This window comes from Oreochromis aureus, linkage group 12 (assembly GCF_013358895.1).
Source record: "Oreochromis aureus strain Israel breed Guangdong linkage group 12, ZZ_aureus, whole genome shotgun sequence".
Lineage (NCBI taxonomy): Eukaryota > Metazoa > Chordata > Actinopteri > Cichliformes > Cichlidae > Oreochromis > Oreochromis aureus.
This window is the reverse complement of record NC_052953.1, coordinates 11,249,450-11,268,075: the sequence shown is the minus strand read 5'-3', so window position 1 is coordinate 11,268,075 and position 18,626 is coordinate 11,249,450. Positions and strand designations below refer to the sequence as shown.

General features: G+C 40.1%; 1 protein-coding gene across 1 annotated transcript; it reads right to left on the bottom strand.

Annotated features, from left to right (window-relative positions):
* Positions 1-5,112: 5,112 nt before the first annotated feature.
* LOC116329740 (granzyme A-like) lies at positions 5,113-18,168 on the bottom strand. The gene is made up of 5 exons (XM_039620684.1): positions 18,100-18,168; positions 17,753-17,894; positions 8,163-8,301; positions 5,895-6,152; positions 5,113-5,761 (listed from the first exon to the last, which is right to left on the bottom strand). Exons 1-5 carry the CDS (start codon positions 18,161-18,163, stop codon positions 5,597-5,599), a joined length of 768 nt encoding a protein of 255 aa, XP_039476618.1. The 5' UTR covers positions 18,164-18,168; the 3' UTR covers positions 5,113-5,596.
* Between the last annotated feature and the right edge of the window lie 458 nt (positions 18,169-18,626).

Below are 18,626 nucleotides of genomic sequence, written 5' to 3'. Positions count from 1 at the left end.
GGTTACTTTTAAAATGTATTTTTGTGTTTCTGTCATGTAGAGATTGTGCTTAACTGTATGAAGCTTTGTAGACATTATGAAACAGATGATACGTAAAAGCGAATTTTGCCAAGATACTTTTTTAAATTATCTTTTTTTCTTTAAAAAAATCTACTACATCATGTGTAACTTTTTATAATAATAATAATAATAACAATAATACATTTTATTTGAAAGCGCCTTTCAAAACACTCAAGGTCACCGTACAGGGAGTGCAGAATTATTAGGCAAATGAGTATTTTGTCCACATCATCCTCTTCATGCATGTTGTCTTACTCCAAGCTGTATAGGCTCGAAAGCCTACTACCAATTAAGCATATTAGGTGATGTGCATCTCTGTAATGAGAAGGGTGTGGTCTAATGACATCAACACCCTATATCAGGTGTGCATAATTATTAGGCAACTTCCTTTCCTTTGGCAAAATGGGTCAAAAGAAGGACTTGACAGGCTCAGAAAAGTCAAAAATAGTGAGATATCTTGCAGAGGGATGCAGCAGTCTTAAAATTGCAAAGCTTCTGAAGCGTGATCATCGAACAATCAAGCGTTTCATTCAAAATAGTCAACAGGGTCGCAAGAAAGCGTGTGGAAAAACCAAGGCGCAAAATAACTGCCCATGAACTGAGAAAAGTCAAGCGTGCAGCTGCCAAGATGCCACTTGCCACCAGTTTGGCCATATTTCAGAGCTGCAACATCACTGGAGTGCCCAAAAGCACAAGGTGTGCAATACTCAGAGACATGGCCAAGGTAAGAAAGGCTGAAAGACGACCACCACTGAACAAGACACACAAGCTGAAACGTCAAGACTGGGCCAAGAAATATCTCAAGACTGATTTTTCTAAGGTTTTATGGACTGATGAAATGAGAGTGAGTCTTGATGGGCCAGATGGATGGGCCCGTGGCTGGATTGGTAAAGGGCAGAGAGCTCCAGTCCGACTCAGACGCCAGCAAGGTGGAGGTGGAGTACTGGTTTGGGCTGGTATCATCAAAGATGAGCTTGTGGGGCCTTTTCGGGTTGAGGATGGAGTCAAGCTCAACTCCCAGTCCTACTGCCAGTTTCTGGAAGACACCTTCTTCAAGCAGTGGTACAGGAAGAAGTCTGCATGATTTTCATGCAGGACAATGCTCCATCACACGCATCCAAGTACTCCACAGCGTGGCTGGCAAGAAAGGGTATAAAAGAAGAAAAACTAATGACATGGCCTCCTTGTTCACCTGATCTGAACCCCATTGAGAACCTGTGGTCCATCATCACATGTGAGATTTACAAGGAGGGAAAACAGTACACCTCTCTGAACAGTGTCTGGGAGGCTGTGGTTGCTGCTGCACGCAATGTTGATGGTGAACAGATCAAAACACTGACAGAATCCATGGATGGCAGGCTTTTGAGTGTCCTTGCAAAGAAAGGTGGCTATATTGGTCGCTGATTTGTTTTTGTTTTGTTTTGGAATGTCAGAAATGTATATTTGTGAATGTGGAGATGTTATATTGGTTTCACTGGTAAAACTAAATAATTGAAATGGGTATATATTTGTTTTTTGTTAAGTTGCCTAATAATTATGCACAGTAATAGTCACCTGCACACACAGATATCCCCCTAAAATAGCTAAAACTAAAAACAAACTAAAAACTACTTCCAAAAACATTCAGCTTTGATATTAATGAGCTTTTTGGGTTCATTGAGAACATGGTTGTTGTTCAATAATAAAATTATTCCTCAAAAATACAACTTGCCTAATAATTCTGCACTCCCTGTATAAAAGTTGATGTACCCTAAACCTAAACCTACGCATATGGACCAGTATTTAAGGTTTGAGTCTCATCATCCACTGGAGCACAAACTGGGTTTCATCAGGATACTACAACACAGAGCAAACACCATCCCCACAGACACAGCGGCCAGGGAAGCAGAAGAACATCATATCAAGAAGGCCCTGAGTAAATGTGGTTATCCCAACTGGACATTTGTCAAAGCCGGGAAGGCACCTTAAGAAATCTCCAGGCAATCCAGGAGAGAAGGACGACTGCTGCCCAAGTGAAAACCCATAGTGATCCTTTATCTGTGAGGAGTATTGCTTTTTTACTGGTCCACAGTGTTACTTGTCTGTGTGTGCAGAAATGTTCTGCTTTTTCAAGAAGAATATTTCTTCACATCTCTCTTTTATCACAGCAGTGGGCCCCTGAGTGCACTGAAAACCACCATAATGCACAAGCAATGCTTTTTTATTTTATTTTAAAGAATGCAGTTTAACCATGAAAATTAATGTGCAAGCTAAAGAGAAAAATGGAAAATGATGCTTCATTATTTCAAAGCCTGTGGTCAAATGTTGCAATTTATCTTAAATAATAACCATTTATAGCACAGTGGATGCAAACATGTATGTATATAACTGACACTTTTAGCTACACTTGTAACAAAAAATTGTAAAAATAGATAAGAATTTGTGGAGGTAAACGGGTCAGTAGTGTTTGTCATGACCACGTGGAGAGGAGAGAGTGTGGACCTAAGTGTAGACGATGGAGACAGAGTGAGGATTCTAACAAAAAGTGAGACTTTATTTAGGGCTGCACAAAACATTACAAACCAAAGGCAGGAAGCAAACTAACAAAACCTAAACTTGGAAAGCTAAATACAAAACACTTTATGAAACACGAAAACTGGAAACGGGGAAAGAGAAGCAGACGAACTGACAACAGACAGAGGAAAACAGGGGACTAAATACACAGAGCGGTAACTGGAATTCGGACCAGGAGGGAAACACAGCTGGGATTAATCACAGAGCTACCATAGAGAGTCAGACAACCACTCACACTCATATTCACAAGAGAACATGTGCATAATAACATGATTTGCAACTGGTGTAAATTACTTTTTCAGAATAGCAGTGTTAGATGTTTTAGAAAGGAGAGAAATAAAATATGCATATTACCGTACTATGAACTGTGTTTTTACTAGAGATGGACCGATCCGATATTACGTATCGGTATTGGTCTGATACTGACCTAAATTACTGGATCGGATATCTGAGAGAAATAAAAAATGTAATCCATTAAATATCACGAAAGCACCTCACAAAACTTGCGACATGGCGTAACTCAGCTCATAACCTTAGCACGTCGGAGCAGTATGCGTCACGTGATAGAGCGGCTGTGGCGTGTGAGACCTGTCGGCGGTATGGTTGAGCATTTGGAGCCTCACTAAGTGCTTCCAAACCGGCATTTCATCTCAGAGAAAACTGTCCCAGAAAGAAGTAAAGCAAGGGTGTAAGTTCACCTCTGAATGTTTGTAACGCATTCCCACGTTAAGCTTAACAACCGATTTATGGAGCGACTGCCTCTTCCCTCTCCCTCTCCTGCTGCTACTTCAATCATGAAACTGATCAATGATCAGCTGATCAGCTTTTCTGTCGACTCCCATCTCTCTTGTTTGTTTTTGGCCCGCTTTGCACCAGAAAGAGGAAACCAGTGGCTGAACAACAGCAGCACGCTTAAGCTTGATAAGCTGTTGTTAGAATTTATTTAATATTACTTTCTACACCAGGATCCTTTTCTAGCTGGTAACTGTGCAGGGGCGGGTCTAGCAAAGTTTAGCCAGGGGGGCCGATAGGGCATTAACAGGGAAAAGGGGGCACAAAGACATACTGTTCTTTCTTATTCTCATTTAAAATGTCTAGCTTTTAATAAATAATTATCTGAATCTTACACCCAAAGTTTTAATCTGATGTAAAATGTATAGAAGTTCATTACTGTATATAGTAACTGTTAAGTCTATTATACCCTAGTAAGCTATAGTACTTTTTCCTTTGGGAAGGTACCATCTGTGCAGTCAGCAATTCTGTTGAAGAAAGATGTTGAATCTATTTAATTATTCTTGAAAAATAATTGATTTCTGTGCATTTTTTTTTCACACTGCATCAAATTAAAGTTGATTATGTTGATTAAGCATCACGAGGCGGGGGGTGGGGGGTGGTTCCCTATATTTTTTTTGCTGGGAGTTGACCACCCTATTAGTTAGGTTGCTTAATATTTCCACTAAGCACTCTTTAAAATACCAGAATAGGGAGGATGGAGTAGGTTTAAGTTTATTAGATTGATCAGTATTGCTGAGCTATGAAATATTTTGGGTGCAGTGTATTTTTTGCATACAGGTTTAACAGAATAGCTTTAGTGTTTTTTTTTTAAACTTGAGTATGAACTTGTACAAAATGCAGTAAGATATAAAAAAAAAACAAAAAACAGTTTTATTGATTAAAAAATACACTATATCGGATTCATATCGGTATCGGCAGATATCCAAATTTATGATATCGGTATCGTACATAAAAAAGTGGTATCGTGCCATCTCTAGTTTTTACCTTGTTTTTTATTATCTGTATTACTTCAGATAGTCATCTGTATATTGCGGACTCTTGGAGCCTTCACTTCCGTGCGAGTGCTCTGAGAGCTCCCCTGCAAGTAAAAAACTGTGTGTTTCTCCTCTCTGATTCGCAGCTGAAGAAGTGTCTTAGAATACATCTCCTGAGAAGGCCTAAGAAAAATGATACTTTTTCACTTCTTTTCACTTATTTTCTTCTTGCTCTTTGTATCAACTTTAAACTAACTAATTGATACAAATCTTAAAACATTTAGTTGCACATGTTGAAGGCTTTCCCCTTCCAGTCAGTGACTGCTCTCCCATTGCCCTGGTCTTTATTATATACATCGGTGGGCGTGTTTGTTCATTACATTGGAATGTGGATGCATGTGTGTGTGTGTGTGTGTGTAAAGACTTCCCTAAACCTGCTGGTCTGGAAGTCCAACAGTTCATCTAAACAAAAGGCACTTAGCCTAAAACAGACATAGATACGCAGAAGATTACTTTGCATCTGCTGGTTTGTTTCCTGAAAATACAATTACCAAAATGTTTCTTAGCCATTAAAAGTTACTAAATTTGAATACTAAAAATAAAAGACTAAACTATCAGTTCTGGATCACAAACATTTTTAAAGGTTTAAGAGTTAGAGTAAAAAGACAAAATTTTGAAAGAATTGCAGTACAAACAATGAAAGAGAGAAAGAAAGAAAGAAATCTTTTTTATTCATGCTGTTAGCTTTATTAGAAAGTAGAAAATGTAAAAGGTATATAAAAATGTTGCTTGGGGGTTTTCATAAACAAGATTTTTATGTCAATTTTCTAGTTAACAGTAGTAAGTATTATCTTTTCACAAGTAGACAATAAAAAGAGGGTAAAGTTCATTTTTCACTGCAAGAAAAAGTTATTTTAGGAACTGTTCTTGTCGAAATTCTTTCAGAAATAACCACATTTATGTAGACTCTACAGTTACAGCGGCCAAAACGCAATTCTGGAAAATTAAATAATCCACAAACCTTTACAATGATTGTCCAAGAGAAAGGCTACAAAGAGGATCTGGCTTTATGTTTCTGCAGTGGATAGCACTAACCATGAGATGGCTGATATCATATATGTGTAGTCTCTATGGTGAAAGCAGTGACAGATTTAAGCGTAAAAGCATCAAAGATTTTTGTCTTGCTTAGCTCATATGTATTGATGCCTGTGGATTCATGGCATTTCATATGACTTCATTGTTTCTTTGATCCACTTGAGTTGTTTGTTTGAGACGAATGCGTAGACTCCCGGTACGTTCTCTTTACTCTGACAGTCGCTTCCAAAAGAAGTAGCTCCAACCAGCACCCCATTGCACAACAGTGGCCCTCCTGAATCCCCCTGCAGCAAGAACAAATACATGGTAGTCATTCTTTGACTACTTGTGGATGTGAAAAAATCAAAAGGGTGTTGAGCTGAATGCCTGTTTAATTCAGAAAACTAATAAAAATACACACACACTCTATATACTTACACTACAGGCATCAACCTTTTTTTTACCAGTTGAACCAGCACATATCATGTCACTGGTGATAGCAGCATCATAATAAGAGTTGCATTTCTGTCTGTCGATCACAGTCACATTGGCAGACATGAGGACATCAGATGGTTGGTCGCTTTCAGTTAGTCCCCATCCAGCCACCATACATTTGCTGCCAGCTGGAGGCTCCTTGACGGTGTTGCCCAACGGGAGACATTTCACTGTCTTGGTTAGCATCACTGGTTTTTTAAGCTGAACAATAATTAAATGGACATGTTACATACTGATAATGACTGTCTATTTTGACCTTTACAGAGCAGGACATAACGTAAATATTCATGCAGCACTGTGCTAAAGTCTTGAACCCCCACTCATCTATTTATACATTTTGTTTTGTAAATGGAAAATAGGTGTTGTAACTTACTGAAAAGTCTAATTATACACACACAAAAATACATTAAAGAGAATAAGTCTGCTTTTACTTTTTATCCTCCTTGTAATACCCAGCAATTAATTTTTGTCCTCTGTAAGGGACATGAGTCTGAGACTGCACTGTCAACCACTGTTTATGCAATCTATATTTTATGCCAAAGGGGGGAGTTAAGTGATACTTTTTTTTTAAACAGATATTATAATTCTGCTAGTTAAACTTAATTTTTTTTTCTTCAATTTCAGAGCCTCACCTTTGATTTAGTACGATTTCAGAAATGCACAGTAATTTTACCCCTTCCAAAACAAAACTTATTCATTGTCCTTTGTAGTGGACAGCAGGATTTACCTCACATTTCCAACCAATGTCCATACTTCAGGAAATCGGAGATTAGGGAGAAAAGGAGAAACATACAATAGGGGAGTCTGTCTTCCTACTGTTAGGGGTTGAGGTGAAGGGAGACCAGACATCAGAGCAGGAAGGTGAAAACTCAGAGGACATAACTGTCACGGACCCGGCTCTGGGGACTCGGGGTCTGTGAGCACTGGGGACAGTTATCATTATTATTATTATTATTATCATCATTTGGTGTGTCGTCTGCACTGCCTCTGATCTCTGTCCTCATCTGTATGTAGGCAGGTTGGTGTGTGTATGTGTGTTGCTGTTTTCTGTGGCCAAGTTACAGGCATCTTCAGGCCTGAGGGGCGTGGCCTGGCCTGAGGATGGCCACACCCAAAGCCCCTGCCACACACCTGCTCCTCATCTGGGCTCGTCAGGGGAGCTATTTAGAGGAGCGATGGAGCTTCCACCGACGCTGGATTATTGCGTTTGACTTCACGTCAGTCTTCAAACATAGAGAGTGTGAGTGTATGCCTGCTGGGATAAAGTGTGTAACGACTGCCTCTATTGTTTTCCCCCAGGAGGAATGTGGGACGAGAAGGAGCAGTGAGCACGGGGAGCGCAGGGACACTAGAGCAGAGAGCACTACACTGGGACTTTTCGGGGAAGAAGACACAACACGGGAGTCTGGGAAACTGGGGAATTTATTGTTGTTTACTTCACCACCTCTGTAAATAAACACTGTTGCACTGAAGAGTCCGGCGTTTGGGTCCTGTTTCCCCACCTCCCCACGGTCTGCCAGCCAGACCGTGACAATATCAACTTTTGAGTAGCCTGAAAAGACGTTTCTCTTCACAGGCTTGTCTTCTGTATTGTGGTTGATAAACCAAATTCCAGAACCTCAAAGCCCCAGCTCATACAATACTTCTTATCCACAATGGACACTGTCTGTCCTCATTTTGCCCCTTCTCAGGGTCCTCAAAAGCTGGTATGTCCTCCTTCTGAACTTTCACCTTGTTGCTCTAATGCAGGGGTGTCCAACTCCAGTCCTGCAGCTTTTAGATGCATCTCTACCTCAACACAGCTGAATCAAATGATTCGATTACCTCTTCAGCATGCCATCAAGTTTGGCAAAGGCCTGAACACAAGCCATTCATTTGATTCAGGTGTGTCGGAACAAGGATGCATCTAAAAGCTGCAGGACAGTAGCTCTGGAGGACTGGACTTGGACAGCCCTGCTCTAATGTCAGGCCCTGACAGCTCTTAATATGACTCTGCTTCATCATATCATTTTGTGATCTAACAAGACTTTATGTCCACTTCAAGAGACAGGAGATAAATTAATAACAATAAATAAGATACAACATGTTACTTTGAAACAAAATATTTAAATCATCTAAACATAAAATCAAATTATCAAACTATTTTTCTTCTGGGTTTCAGGAGGGTATCTTTTGCTTCACTTGGTATTGAACAGTGAATTATCAACTTACCTTGAGCAACATGAGGTCATTGACCTCGGTTACGCTGTCATAGCCAGGATGAGGAAATCGTTTCTCAACCACTCTGACCTGCCAAGAATCAACTTCCACTTTCCTGAGGGAGTGTGCTCCCAGTATCACTAGAGTCATACTGTAAACAAAAACAGTTCACGTATATAAAATGGTAACAGGTCAGGAGTTTGTAAAACAATCATAAAATAATCATAGTTGCCTCATTATATTTGGAAAATTTCACCCGCTCTGTTACTGAGCCTTAAATGAATTTCATGATATTTTCCCACAGCTGAATGAAAATTTCAACATTATAAAAATGTTTTAGATTATGAAATCTATCTCATATTTCATGTGTATGTAGCTGTGCTGTCTGTTATTCTTTAACTGAGTGCAATTTTGTCTCTCGGACAATGACTAGTGCAAACAAAATACTCTGTGAAGATACAACATACAATAAAATGGATAAACTATAAATAAAAAATGAACAATAACTTATTTCCCAGTGCTGCAAATATTGTATATTCATCCTCTCCAATCATTAAGCAGTTTTACATTAATAATTATAATAAAGTGTTTTATATGATGCTTGAAAACATTCTGGACAAAATAAACTGACACATTTTAGTGTCTACTTTCTTGTTCCAGTTCTGAAGCAAGGGTAACATAAAATACCTTTAAAGAGGATTATTTGTATATTTGTTATTTTAAAGGCACCTTTTATACATGTTTATGAATATTTTAAAGGCTGGATTAGAAATGCTTTTTGTCATTTCTTGGAGTGTAATCAACTTCTATGTTAAGAGATTTCCCACTTCTATTCATATGTTATTGAAAATTTATCTTTAATTTTAGTGTTAATAGTTGTTTACCCATTTATTCTTTCCATTTAATTGTATTTTATGATTTTACTGTTTCACTAGAAGTGAAGCTGAAGTAAAGACAAAGGCATAGTGTTCTCAGATATGATTCACCCAGTACATCTCCTCTGTACCTGGCTCTCTACGAGCCGTTTCACTCCCAGGAAGGGGAGAGCAGGATGTTCTTATCTACACTCCCAAATACAAAGAGGGGCCCATTCTTCAGAATCACACACACACACTCTGAGATCATAAACTTCACACACACACACATACTCTGAAACGCTATAAATAAAGAACTGCCGCATACGCTGGTTGTGAGCCTGAGGCAGCAGCGCTAACCCAGCGTGCGCACGTTATTACCATCTAAACTGTCTTGAGTGTCTTTATTTCGCCTGAAGAATGTCTTGTTCAAATATTTACTCTTTAAATTTATTTGGTCCTCCGAGCCGGATTCTGGACATTGAATTTTAACTAATTTTGTGCTCCAACAGAGTGACCTCGTCGTTTCCTGGATTCGTGAACCCACGCTGCAAAGTCTGTCAGCCTGTTTCTAGTGAAACAGTAAAGACCAACTACGTGAATTCGCCGTTGGCCAGCGTTTTTAGCAAGAGGTCCACGATCCCAGGGAGCGAGGAGGATTCTCTCTGACCGGCATTTTCATTCGAACCAGGTGAATATAAACACTCAAGAACACATTGCGGCTACAATTGGTTTTTAGGTTGACACGGTTCTTAAAAGACTCGTCCTTTAGGGACTGGAAGTCGGGAAAAGACTCGTCCTTTAAGGACTGGAAGTCGGGAAGAGACTCGTCCTTTAAGGACTGGAAGTCGGGAAAAGACTCGTCCTTTAAGGACTGGAAGTCGGGTAAAGACTCGTCCTTTAAGGACTGGAAGTCGGGTATTAAGACTCGCCTGTAAGACGGAACTGGCAGTCCCCTGGGAGACTCGTTCCGTAATTAAAAGGCTGGAAGTCAGGGATCTCACTCTAAGAGTGAATGGTAAATAAAGAACGTGTCAATTAAAATAGGATTATAGTACCGCGTGTGAAGTTTATGTGTTGTTGAAGAGTGAGTGACCTTTTGAATAGAAACAACAGGTTTCTGCACCACTCTTACTGTTTCCTGTGTTGACCGATGTACTGGTGAGAAGGGGTCCAAGGTTGCGCATCAACGCATAAAATTAAGGCCGCCCTGGGTCTAGACCAGGGTAGAAGGCTGCCTTAATAACCTCCCCCGACTCTAATATCAGCGAAGGTCACACAGAGTGTATGTTGGCAGTATTAATAAATAAAAGCAAAACAAGGTGTTTCCAAATACAATAAATCAAAATAAAATATAGGAAAAATAAAATTATAAGCAATTTACAATAAAATATTATTGATAACTCTAAGCCCAAAAAAAAAATAGGCAAATATTTTAACTAATGACGCGTGCATAGAGGCACTTGACCTGTTTGAAAACTGTCATCTTATTATGAGCCATTGTTGAGATATAGAGTACGCCTATGAAAACAACTATTATGCTGAACCCTGTGTGAAACAGCTGAAAACTACATGATGGAGAAGCTGAATTGAATATGAAAGTGTAAGTCTTTGCCACTGTGGGCAAAGCACGCAACCACTGTGTGAGGTTGTGTTGCTGTCTCTTCTGAGCTGATGAGCAAGCTACACATTGTCAGATCAGGAGCTGGCTGAGAACTGATCAAAGAAAGGGGAAGAGAACTATGATAACTCGAGTATGTAGCGTATCCGTGAGTTCAGCTTCTTCTTTCAGATGCGCAGCAGTTTTCCTGGATCTTGATTCATGTGTGTAGAGTGTTCATAGCATCAACATCATGTTGTTGTTTATTTGTTTTGTTGGGTTGAAAATAATTAAATAAAACTTGTGATCATACTTATGGATCACCATGGCACATATCATCAGCCATATGTTTTATTTATGCAGATGAAAAAAGTGAGTGTGAATGTGTCTGACGTCGCAGTGTGTGTGTGCGTTGTGTAAACGTAATTGTCTCCAATTGTGAGAGCGGTGATTCTGCAGGTCACCAGCTAGTGTAAAGGAAAAAAGAGTAAAAAAGAGACAGAATCTACATTGTAGATGAAAATCATAGGAAAAAGGTTTTGTGTTTATTAGCCAAGAACAGCTACAATCTCATTTTCTGCTTTCAAGAAAGGAGAGCACAAAAACAGAGAGAGAGTTCTGTGTGTCGGTTAAGTAATGAGAATAATAATGGAAATGTCCTAGTTTTGTCACTTTCAGATGAAACGCAGACCTGGATCAATTTCCCATATGCAGCAGTCGGAAGAAAGTTATAGTTTAACACCATTGGAAATGTTCAGGCCAATTTCTGGCTGACTTATTTACAGCTCCATGTGTCCCTCATCCTCACAAGTGAGCTCTCACTCCTCCCTGAAGACAAGGAATGCAGTTCCAAAGAGCAATAACATGGCAGATAAAGAGACAGCAGCGAAGTCCTGAGCAAAGAGTCCCAGCAAGCAGCAGCAGTGTGGACAAACAGCAGTGGAGAAGAAGAGCAAACCCATCATCCTGACTGATTGGATGAATGACACTGTGTTTCCAACAAGCTGCAAATTCACTGTGCTTGTGAAAAGAACGTTTGAGGAGAACTGAGGAGACTGTTGGAGTTTGATATTTGCCACTTTCGGAGCAAGATGGCAAGAAGAGACAGTGGAACACAGGACAAAGCTGAAGGAGAACTGCCGGCTGTTGGACTGTTGAAGTGGGAGAGGACAACAGAGTGAGAGCAGTAGGTGAGAACACAGAGGAATTGCTGTTGTTTAATGTGGGAAATCAAAATTTGGGTTAGCAAACCTGGGGAAAGGAAAACTGACTGCTTAAGTGGAAAATTGTGAAGGAATCTGAAACACTGCAAAAAGAAACATATACAAAATCACACACACAAGCAGAACATGCATTAACCCTACTAACACAAACAAAAGAGAGCTCATGAAGATTAGACAGGATCTTAAGCATGTGAGTCTGTTTATCATTTTGTCCAAGTCTTAGTGTGATGCAAAGATCAGTGGACTCATAGCACATTAGTTGAAAATGATGATCAAATAATAGCAGAAAAGTGTGTAGGAAAGGCAGCTTTAAGAACATGCCCTGCTGGAGATGCAGCTCCAGACACATTGATTAAACCTGCCTAATAACACAAACACACATGCAATGAAAATCAGCTTGTTATCTCTCATCAGTGTTAAAATAGTGTAAATTTAACAGACACTTGTTATCAAATGCTGAATTTATCCAATGCTGACAGTTAACTAACTATGTTGCAGGACAACAGTTTAACTTTTGTGAGAAAAAAACAAAGATTCTGGTTTGACCAACCAGTGATCGGACAATAAATTTAGTTGTTAATATAGTAAAATGGGAGATGCTTTCTGCCTGACTGATGCAGCACAAGTAATTTACTGTATGAGGGAAATTCTATTTTTGTGATAATATTTTGAACATGCATTTCTGTTGTCCTGTCAGCTTAGTGGGTTAATAGCTGATATGCAAATTGGTTGATGGTTCTTAGATTAATGAAAGGTGACTGAATTCTAGTACGAGTGAATGGGATGTGTTGGAATGGAGACTCTAAAACACTGAGGTTCCTGTTGTGATGTGCGAGTGAATCCTGCACCCAGATACCAAACTCTGAATACATAACAAACGTCTTTTGTGAAATGCATGACAACATGTCACATGTTTTATGATGACGGGGAAAAAGGAAAAACTAAATAAAATCTGTGGCCTAAATGAGTAAAAAGTACAGTCCTGGGGATTAAAATTCATAGCTAATGAGACATGAGACTTATGTTGTGTGTTGTGCGGCTGATGGTTGGTTTTGAATTAATCTAGCTGATGATTTTTTTTGTTGTGAAGTCGAGCCTGCCAATTAGTATAGTGGCTAATGGTATGATTTACCCTCCTGAGATGAGGAGCCTGTGTCATGACTTAACGAGGCCTTTTTATTTTGATACTTTCACAGTGCACTGAAAGTTTTATTGATAATCTCTGTTTGAGCAGATCTGCACGATTAGAATGGAAGCGCTATACGATGCGTCGTCGAGAAAATTGTTGCAAGTGAGTTTCTCCAAAAGATTACAATGGGCTCTGGGGAAAGCCACTTATATGGGACAATTAGAAAATAGGTCCCTACCCAAAAAAGGATTAAGCGAGATAATCCCATATAAAGTTCTTCTTTTCTTTTGAAATGACGTCATTTTGCTGAGAAGTGGAAATGAAAATGCGACAATAATTTCCACTGTCAGCAAAGAAAGAATGAATGAATGCATGAATGAATGACTGAGAGAAAATAAAACTGACTGACTGGTAAAAGCGGACAGAAGCTGACAGACTGACTGACATCACTGTGTGAAGTTAACCCCCACCTGACAAAGGTGCAGATGAATCTATGTGTGTTTCTTTTATTGGAGCAGAAAGATGACAGCAACATTCGAGGTTGCGTGACGATTTAGCCTTTTAAATGCCACTCTCTGTGTCTGTGCATCTACCAGGGTGTTATTCACTACCTTGTGTTGTTCACAGAGGTAACTGTGAGAAAGTGTGTATACACTGCGCGCAGCGCTAACATTTCTACAGCATTACAGTTCTTCATGTGATTTGATCATGTGATTTATACCAGGATAGCTGGTTGATGTTTTCTACTACAGGATTTCTGGGTTTACGTGTGAAGAAAACTGCGTTTACAGGTTATGAGTTGGTGATGCTGTTACACTGTGTTGTTGGAGAAATGTGAAGGTTACTTTGACGATGTGAATAACATGTAAAACATTCCCTGTGTTGAAACTAGTGCCACTTCTGTCCACAGCTATGGTCTTTATGGTCGTTTTATAGCACCTCTGGACCCTGTCAATTTGTGCCTGACCACCAGGATTGTCCATGTGTGTTGCTGATGTTTGTTTGTCTAAGAGTGCATGTAGAGGATTCAGCAGAGACGGACAAGTAACATGAGAAAGCAAATAAGAGATGCAGTGTTTGTGAAATAGTTTGATATGGGGCTCATTAGCTGGCCACTACTGAGCTCCTAGTGTTAAATACATGGAGTGACTTTGCTTGAGGGAAGTCACCGATTACATTACTGTTAACTGAGTACATGGGATGATCCATGTTTGGGGCTTAATTATGCCAATAATTGTAGTCTACTGATTTGAGAAAACCTGCACATGATACTTGTCCTGTTGATGCTTTATTACTCTAATGATACAATTGTTTATAAGTGTGAAGTTTGATTTTACTTCCAGATCTTGTTTTCCAGGCCATGATGGTGTGTATGATGGCTCCAGGCGGAGCCAGATGTTAAGCAAACTTAATATACAAGACACACTAACATCTTTTATTGTAGGGTTACAGAGCTACTCCAGAGGAGGTGAAGCCCTGAGGGTGCCTGGGACATGATCTAGCTAACCTTTTTCTTTCAGACAGGAATCTAGGTTTGATGAGTTGACTCATGGGAGTGTCCATGCGTCAAGAGTGAGGGGTCCAGAATTACATGAAACTATGTTTTCTATGTTTTCTAAACTATGTTTTTTTTTTATGATTTTTGTGTGATTTGTGTGATTAACAGTTCATTTACGGGTATTAAACCTATGTAAGTGGTGCATCTGTGTTCAGATGAGGCTTTGATGGTCCATAAATGAAGCTCACTGAACTAAAGAATGTGGTTTGATGATGATTGACATGCTCTCCAAATAGAAGTTTTTCCTCCTAGCAAGGAAATATAGGTGCAGCAGTTAAAGTATTGCCGAAAGGAATCTCCTGAGAAATCTTCAGAGGCCCAGTGAGAAGCGAGAACTCATTCCAGGCAGAGCTGACAGCCCAGGCAGTGGTTGAGGTCAAAGGTCGAGCTGTTTGGGGCCCATTGGGAGATCAGATTCCACAGCCACAGCAAGGACCACGAAGCTGCATTGGAATGAGAGCTGTGCCAAGGGGGCTTTCCAGAGGCCAACAGAGGAGATTGTGGACGACATACGGGCACCTGAAGGATGAGGGGAGCGTGCCAAGCTCCATCGACAGCGCAGGGGGAGTCCAAGAATGGCATCATGATTCTGTGAAAAGCACAGGAACCAGAAGCTATGGTGGTGATGACAGCAGTTTCCTATGAACATCACCTAATGCTGTGTCAATATACTGCACACGATGGCACACTGAAGACTGCTGGGATCATAACAGCAGCAAGATAACTGGATCTAGCACCCTTTCCACAGAGGGTTCTCCTGCAGAGGACAATGGAGGAGGCATAAATATCCCCCACAGGACAGGGGCCTGAAGTGAGGTGATGGGGGTTGGCAGAGGCCATAAAACTAGAGTGCTGAAGAGGTCTGCAGCTCTCACAATAGCTGAGACCCATGTTGACAAACGGCAAACTCAACTGGTATGTCTGAATGTCTATTCTACATACATTTGGACTCTGGTTCTATGAACAGTGATGGAAACAACTGGAAGAGACATTTATGACGCCCTGCAGAACTTAAACCACTCTGCAGAGAGACGTGTGATTTACATGTCTTGCAGAGGAGCACAACCAAGCTGGAGTGATCTTGAAAATGTTAATTTCTCTTATGACCATTAACAATTCATTTGTTTGCTTGTAGGATGCAGTTTACCATTGAATGAGATCAATGAGAACTTGGATAACTGCTAATATATTTGTCAAACTGTGTACGTTTACATATGCTGAGTATAAAAATGTTTGCATTGACACTGTCAGACATGACGGGATCATAACTGGGTACTTTTCTAGCATAATTGCCAAAAGGGGGGAAATGTTAGATTTGTATTGTGATTGTCATTTATGCTTAGAAGTATATAATCATTTGTAGATTGAAAGAATGTCTCATCCTAGGAGGTCTGTAACAACTCTGTGTAGCATGAAGAGGGGAGTGCGTTCACTCCTCTTCAGAGTGTTCTGGCATAGATCACACACCTCCTAGGAGAGGTCGTATCTTCTCCTGCTGATATATGGTATAGCAAACACACGTATATCTGTTTGAGTCTAAGAGCCTTTTGTTCAGATGTACCGCTAGACTCCTGGCACCAGCTTTGGGGAGTCTTCCTGGGGTTACATCTTGACCCCATACACACATAGATACACACACTCAGGGTATTCTTTGTTCACATGCATACCTATATAAGATGTCATATGTTAATGAACCAATCCGAGAACCACAATCTCCCGAATAGAAAAGTGAGCAGTAAAGTCTAGACTGCAGACCGCTCTAACCTCTGGTGTTCACTCGGTGGGGAGAAGGGCTATCAGTGGCAACACTGAGACACTCGCTCCTCTTGCTGGGTGTCTACTCATTGGAGGCCAAGGGTGTGTCCACGGTCGAGAAGAGGAGAAACGCTCACAGAGGGAGACCGGATGGAGATGGAAATGTTAAATGAAAGACCACATAGACGACGTCGATACTGGACAAGAGGATGCCAGTTGACAGCAGTCATGACCCTGTGCTTCATGTTCATTTGGTCCGTGTTCCTGGCAATTACCCTTGTGATTATAAATAATATCTGCACAGGCAACCCCTGCGACCCGCACTGCCCCAGCATCTACCGACGACAACCAAACATAACATGCTCAGGACAAGCCACCCTAGTGCCAGAAGCAAGAGTGACAGAAATCACCAGAAGAAAGCGAAGCACTTTCTGTATAAGATGTACAGACTTAGCCGGCGCCAGAAAATATGGAAAGTACCGCAGCCTAGTGTCATCAATCCTAGTGTCAATAGCTGTTTTTGCAGCCATATTGACCCTATGTGGCTGTTGTTGTATTCCCTGCATAAGATCCATGATCAACAGACTGATAGCCACAGCTATTACACCGGACCCTGTCGGCCAAAAAGAAATTATGACACTGCTGGAGCACGCCGACACTGACTCAAACACCGACGACGAAGATGAAGAAACAACCTGTAACTAAAAGAAAAAAGACACTCCTGTTAATAATGAAGCAACAGTTAAAAATGCACTGTCAAGAGACTGTATGCTGATAAAAGTTAAAATGGGTAAAACAAATTAACAACAGGAGGGATATGTTAAGAGATTTCCCACTTCTATTCATATGTTATTGAAAGTTTATCTTTAATTTTAGTGTTAATAGTTGTTTACCCATTTATTCTTTCCATTTAATTGTATTTTATGATTTTACTGTTTCACTAGAAGTGAAGCTGAAGTAAAGACAAAGGCATAGTGTTCTCAGATATGATTCACCCAGTACATCTCCTCTGTACCTGGCTCTCTACGAGCCGTTTCACTCCCAGGAAGGGGAGAGCAGGATGTTCTTATCTACACTCCCAAATACAAAGAGGGGCCCATTCTTCAGAATCACACACACACACACACTCTGAGATCATAAACTTCACACACACACACATACTCTGAAACGCTATAAATAAAGAACTGCCGCATACGCTGGTTGTGAGCCTGAGACAGCAGCGCTCACCCAGCGTGCGCACGTTGTTACCATCTAAACTGTCTTGAGTGTCTTTATTTCGCCTGAAGAATGTCTTGTTCAAATATTTACTCTTTACATTCTGTTTTCATTAATCTACCAAGCTGTCAGATCAAGTCATGCCTTACAGACCTTTTCCTTGTGACCTCTTGTTAGATCTCTTTACTTATTATTTTTCACACAGTCAGTTAAACATAAATATTGCAATATTTTGATTTGAAAGTTTAAGAAAAGTAAGCGTTCCTACTCAGTGCAGTGGGCGGCTGTCAGGACCCATTGTGGATGGATTAATGTCCCGCCACACGAAGACTGATCACTTGTCACACGAGCCATGAAAGGCAACGAGTGTGGCTTGACTTCTTTCCCTCCAATAATCTCAGAACCATGACCTAAAGCAAAAAGAAAATATCCAGTCACATAACAAAATCAGCAGATGATACAGTCAAAAACAGATGATTGAAACAAACACCCTTCACCAACTGCTTTTGTAATGCTGAAACATATCAATAATGCTGACTATGCATTCTGCTTATTTAAATGAATGAGAAAATTGTCTACAAGTTAATTAAAGTATAATAGAAAAATATGAATCACCTGGCTGGATGATCATGAGGAGCATGCATGAAACAAAAACACTGAAATAACTCTTGCAGAACATTTTGCCTTTTGTCTCTCATAGATGTTGAATGCACTGAAACTGTGATGCTCAGCTTTATATAGAGAGCTGAAAGGATGTGGTCTGACAACTGAAATGAACAAGTCTGCAAAATGGGCTCCTAAACGCTTCTAAGGTTGTTATCAAATATATCATTAACAACCTTACCCCATTCACCATCACCACTACCGCCAACAACAATAACAACAGCAACACACACATATACTTACACACTTTTTGATCGTGAGAAATTTGACTCGGTGTATTTCTCATGGATGAATACTTCAATGTACTTGTATGACTGTTAAATTAAACTTAGATTATTGTAATTTTCATTCTGTGCTTTAAAGACTTCCATATTTCATGACATATTGTCATTCAAATTTATGGGACAACTGAGAGGAATGTGTAATCGAATCAAGAACAGATGAGTGAAACGAACACCCTGTGACAACTGCTTTATAAT

What these genes read in the sequence shown, in the direction of transcription:
- LOC116329740 (XM_039620684.1), bottom strand. Translation starts at nt 18,163, where the DNA reads ATGTTCTGCAAGAGTTATTTCAGTGTTTTTGTTTCATGCATGCTCCTC. An exon ending in CCTCATGATCATCCAGCCAG is followed by an intron (nt 17,895 to 18,099) that starts GTGATTCATATT and finishes TTTTTGCTTTAG; the next exon opens with GTCATGGTTCTGAGATTATT. An exon ending in ATGACCTCATGTTGCTCAAG is followed by an intron (nt 6,153 to 8,162) that starts GTAAGTTGATAA and finishes ATTATTGTTCAG; the next exon opens with CTTAAAAAACCAGTGATGCT.